This window comes from Dinoponera quadriceps, unplaced genomic scaffold (assembly GCF_001313825.1).
Source record: "Dinoponera quadriceps isolate SergipeBrazil2010 unplaced genomic scaffold, ASM131382v1 scaffold7286, whole genome shotgun sequence".
In the NCBI taxonomy this organism is placed as follows: Eukaryota; Metazoa; Arthropoda; class Insecta; order Hymenoptera; family Formicidae; genus Dinoponera; species Dinoponera quadriceps.
The window spans coordinates 876,089-881,819 of NW_014562508.1; the positions used below are offsets into that span (position 1 = coordinate 876,089).

General features: G+C 30.3%; 1 protein-coding gene across 1 annotated transcript; it reads right to left on the minus strand.

The window, feature by feature from the left end:
* Positions 1-428: 428 nt before the first annotated feature.
* Positions 429-5,230, minus strand: LOC106751102 (poly(A) RNA polymerase gld-2 homolog A-like). Its single transcript, XM_014631884.1, has 10 exons — positions 4,821-5,230; positions 3,979-4,334; positions 3,714-3,847; positions 3,366-3,607; positions 3,060-3,228; positions 2,817-2,960; positions 2,602-2,730; positions 2,321-2,531; positions 2,118-2,233; positions 429-1,535 (listed from the first exon to the last, which is right to left on the minus strand). The coding sequence occupies exons 1-10, from the start codon at positions 5,013-5,015 to the stop codon at positions 1,315-1,317; spliced, it is 1,917 nt and encodes a 638-aa protein (XP_014487370.1). The 5' UTR covers positions 5,016-5,230; the 3' UTR covers positions 429-1,314.
* Positions 5,231-5,731: the final 501 nt, after the last annotated feature.

Sequence of the window (5,731 nt, forward strand, 5' to 3'; positions counted from 1 at the left end):
AATGCAGTTCACTTTCAAGTTAATGACCATATATTAATTAATGCATATATTAATCTATGCGCCTAATATTAAAATAATATTTTAGAGTAGTAGCATAAAAATATCTATCAGTATCTATAAAACAAGAAAGCAGCACTTTTTTTTATAATTGCTATTAATTCTTATTTACTAGAATTCTTATTTGCTTTTTTTATAATTGCTATTTTTGAGAAAAGAAACTAGTGTAATCTTATATAGAAAAGATTTCTTATATTATCTCTTATATAATATTATAAACCACACACAAGGAAAAAGGTAGAAAATATAATTAAAGTAAAAAAAAAGTGTTAGAGGAATACAAGAGAATTAATCATATATATATATATGTATACATGCATATATATATATATATATATATATATATATATATATATATTTGTTTACCTATAATATTTTAATCTGAAATATATATTTAATATTGAAAAATATTGAAGACAGCCGACTTAATTTTGATGCGATATTTGACTAGAGCCGATATTCATAATCGAATCTTATATTTAAGACCGTCTTAAGTTCATCTTCAGACGTTTCATAGCCAATGAAATGAGCCGTATAGCATCTGAAGATAAACTTAAGACGGTTTTGAATATAAGGTCCGACTATGAATACCGATCTAAGTCAAAGTTTTTTCTGTAATACGTTACGTAACTCTACCTGTATACAATGTTATTCTCCAAGAACATATTCTCAATCAAAAATTTGTTTCGAACTATAGATCGCATAAAATCCACACATCACAAATATAATTCGGACAGTTAAATAATATCCTAGAGTAACGGCATTATATATATATATAAAAAAAGGAAGTAATACTTGCTTTTTTGTACAATTGCTACTCTCCGAGACAGAGAAAGAAATGTCAGACGTGAGCTCATGTCTAAGCTGCGTTAAGTCAATGCAGAAATCATTCTGTCTTCTTTCCAGATGCTGTACAGTCAATAATAACTCTGAAATCCCTCACAAAGCGATTATAAAATTAAAGAATATAAATTAAATTGAAAAATGAAACGCAGAACGAGTCATTCCGCTAAATCTCTCACAATTATTATAAATTGTTCAAAAAGTTTACAAGGTATACCAAACACATCGTGTAAAAAACACTCTAAACAGCCTTATTCCGCTTCTTTGAATCCAGCTATATCATTTTAGATCCACGGACCTTTAAACCAACGACGTTTCTAATGCCTTTTCAATCCAATCCGAAAGAACTTGAGAATCGTCCAAAATAGAGCGTTTTTAAATATTATTTACGTTCTAGTTAATGATTACACTTTTTTATGCCGATCTAGTAGGCACTAAACACGAGATACTTTTACGTGAATCAGGCTCATGCGATTCAGATGACAGGTATTGCTCTTCTGGTATCTCGATAAACAGACTGTTGAGATTGTTACTACCGGCCAGTCGTTTATATGACTGACCAATTACAGATTGAATCCTGTAGAATATTTTCTCATCAAAGACAGCTTTCGCTGTATTGGTGCGGTCAAATGGCTCTACAACATCACAATAATTTCGATAAGTATCGCGTGCGCAAGCAGTACGCTTTCGAGATTCACACATATAAAGGAAAATCATGGATAATATAACAAATAATCAGAGTTAAGCAATAATAATTGGTTAATTAGTTAAAAGTTAAATTAAAGAGTTAATAACTTTTAATTCAACTTAATTTCGAATAAATTAACTTTTAACTTAAACTAATTTAAAATGCGTGAACTTTAACTTGTTAACTTTTCTATATAAGTTAAAATAAATCATCAATATTACAATCATTGTCCGAGCAGCTTACAATAAGGAATAAGAAAAATAAAAAGTAATGTCAGCAGAATTTTTTTTCGTCTCTCTGAGCGCTAGTATTTCTTTAAATGGAATCTTAAGCACAAAACAGCCCATATTTCCTTATAATAAATCTATTATAATATATATATATATACACATGATTTTGTATCATAAATTTTTAACTTTAATAAGTTAATCTAATTTTATTTTAATTTAATTTAGTTAAAAATAAAAATTAACTTACTCTATAAATAAAGATTTTATGTATAATATAAAAGAAACATTCATATTTTTACCTTCGATACCTATATATTTCCAATGACCGCGATTATTATTGGGATAGATCGCTGAACGGCAAGTTTCCTTCTTTATTTTATATCCTGCCTCTATAGATACCGCATGCTGTTCGAATCTGATTTAACGATGTAAAAGTTATATATTATTTGTCGAAATGCAAGTTAAAGTATTCCGTATCGTCTGTATCTGAGATATCACTCACTCGAAACTTATATAGTATCTAAAGAACTCGTGAAGCAGTTCTCCGAGAGATTGGGTGTTTCTGCTGTGGTACAACGAAGAACCAATATATACCGATCCTAAATCTTTCTTGTGAATATCCTCAATGATGGGCTGAATATCTTCGTGATAGAAGCTTCGAAACTGACTTGTATGGTATTGCAAATTCGGCAGAATCGGGGGATTGACGCCACCTGAGAAATAACAACATCGATATTCTCAGAATTGGAGCAGAAAACATGAACGTCTTTATTGCATACGTACACTGTAAGAAGCTTATGACCATGAGAGCCAAAGAGTAGCTGGACAGCGTATTATTCCTAGCGCTATTGATTTTATGAAATTGGGCCCACAGTTTCACAATTAGTATTAGCGGTTTTACCCTCCAATCAACTGTGAAAATATTTATACAAGCGATAATTGTAAAATAAATCGAACTTTGTGGCAATAATCGAATGTTACATATTCAATAAACTTACTTCTTGAATAACAATATAACAAATGCGTATTCAGAATGGCAATGCTGCTGTTACAATTTATATCAACATTTAAATTTTGTCTTGAATCGTGAAAATTTATGATGGGCACTTTTGCTTGTATAATTTCCAAATTTTCTATGGACTCTAGAATGAAAGACGGAATAAAAGGATTTGTCGTTAAGATGTATCTAATGAGTGTGTGCTTTGTCTAAAAGAAATTCAAAATCTATGAATTGTGCGTACTATATCTCTGGAGGCATCTTAATGCTTGGTTTAAATGCATGAGGGCCGTCTCCCTGTTATCTACTTTTTCATGCCTGACTAAAAGACACATGTCGACATCACTGCTTTCAAGACCAAATCCATTCATTGTTGAGCCTATCATAATCAAATCGTATCTTCGATATGCTTTCTGCAAAAAATATGCCATCATTTCCTTAAATAAATAATATAAATAAATTGTTCGCGATATGATATACTTCTCAGATTATGCTTTAAATTGTTTTAGCGATATTTCACTCGCTTACTAATTGCAATCTTGTATCTTACCCTAACATGACGTTGAAGATTTTTCCACAATATTATCTTATTTCTATAAGTAGATTCCGTTTGCTGATTTGATACGAACATCGACCAAATCTGCCGCGACAAATCGTCCCAGTTTATCGAATCAATGACAAGATTGCCCGGCACAGAAGTTACCTCCACTAAGTGAGATTCAGCAAGGTATCTATCGGGATCTATAAAGCCTTTGTGAAATATACGGCCTAACGCTGGAAAACCACCCCTCTCTGAAAGTTGTTCGATTCGTAATAAATATATTGTTACATTTCTATTTTTTAATACCTATACAGAAAAATATAATTGTCAAGTCAGAAATTGTTAAATGATACACACCATGCTTTTTCATACATGTTCCACATGTTTGAAATGAAATTGGTGGGCAAATATTCTGTGTATAATAATATTCTTGTATATACCCCAGAAAAGATTCTAAAGATATTTCTTTTGGTCTGATTGCTGAATGTTTGCTAAACAGAAAAGGAATTAATTCTCATTAATAATACATATTCTCTTATATAACGTAATATTTCCCCAATAAAATAAATATATATTTAGAAAACGTAAAATAGCGGACATAACTCTGAAAGTGCATATTTACTTTATATCTGGCCCTCCTGATAAACTCATAACATCGAATGATTCTGTTAGATTGTTGTAGTACTTCTTTGGTGTTGACGGACAAGGATTAACCCCACTATTATTATTATACGATTCATTTTTTGTGACGGTTCCTTTGTACGACCTTCCTTTATTTAACCAGTTTGGTTTCTTTATTATATTGCTTGGGGGTTTGTTATATTGAGGTACATTTAAAACCGGTATATCAAACGCGCTCATTCTCTTCAACCAATTTGTAGGAAAATTATTGTTTAATTGTGCATAGTCCATGTACCGTAATGAGGATATATCGACCCCCAATTGCCGTAACAGATCCAACGGCCGCAATGCCGCTGTCTATATAAGATTTGTATATTTCAATGAAAAGATGAAACAAAAGCAATATATAAATATAAGAAATATTAATGCTTATCTTTATCCGTGTAATTTGCAAAAATTAATTCAAATTTGATAAAGAAAAATCGAATCGTTAATTTTAATCTCATTACTACTTTTTTATGTATAGATTCAATTTCGGATATTATAAAGTTTCATTACATATTGATATAACTATATTATTTCTTTTATATCGGTAGTATATAATATGAAAATTTTTATATATCTAATGTGATACGCAAGTTTCTTTAATATGCTTACTACATTTGTGATGTATCATTGTTTACAATATATTTTGTTATCATATATACATATATATCCACTTAACAAAGTGTAAAATATCTTCAACACGTAAACGGATATATATGTGATTACTTGCATATTGTTCAAAATATATGTGTTACTTGCATATTGTTCAAAATAAATCCAAGAGATTTTAACGCGTACCTGCATTGTACGACGTCTACCGTGTCCAGGAACATTTGGGCTGTACTGGGTATAATTGGTTTGGTACAATGTATTTGTATTCATTGTATTATTAAGATGCAAACTGTGAGCTTGAGCTGGCGGGCATTGTCCATTAGTCTGTTGTCCACTCATCATTTGCGCCATCATTTGCGGTGGAAACGTAGTATGGTGCATAGCCACAGACAAGTATAGAGAATATTATAAGATCCGTTCTTTGGGCAGGTACGAATTATTTGTTTATAATGTAGCAGCGTACCGCTTTAAGTGGTCCTCAAAAATATTTGTAGAAATCTTATCTATTTTGTATATATACTTAGAAAAGCTTCAAGCTTCTGTCTTATTTTTTTCTTTTTTGAATTTTTCTTCGTTTTTGTTTGAACTTTTTTTGATTTTTATATTTTATCTTTTTTTCCTTTCTCTTTTTATGTTTAATTTTGCAAGATATATGCTGTGTGTCCTTTGAGGATCTATTATGTTAATCTAGAATTTAACAATTGTATAACAATTCCATAATAACGGTAATAGACTATATAATAACAAAACAATTAGGCCCTCATATGGAAGCAACGAGACACTATTTTTACGGTGTCTATCTTTTGTCATAGAATTTTATAAATATATATGAATTTGAGTATATATATGTATGTATATATACGAGGCATGAACAAAAAATAGCCCGTATATTTTTTATTCCCTATATCCAGATTTTTGAATCTTGATGCATTTATATTAATTTCATTACTTATTAATTTCACATATGACTTTGCCTGCAAAATATATGCTTCTAAATATTAACTTCCAGATGTGTGTTGCGTGCAATTTAATGTCCCTTCACTCTCAGTATTGATGATTATACAGACATATAAGCTACGATTTACTAGTTTTATCAC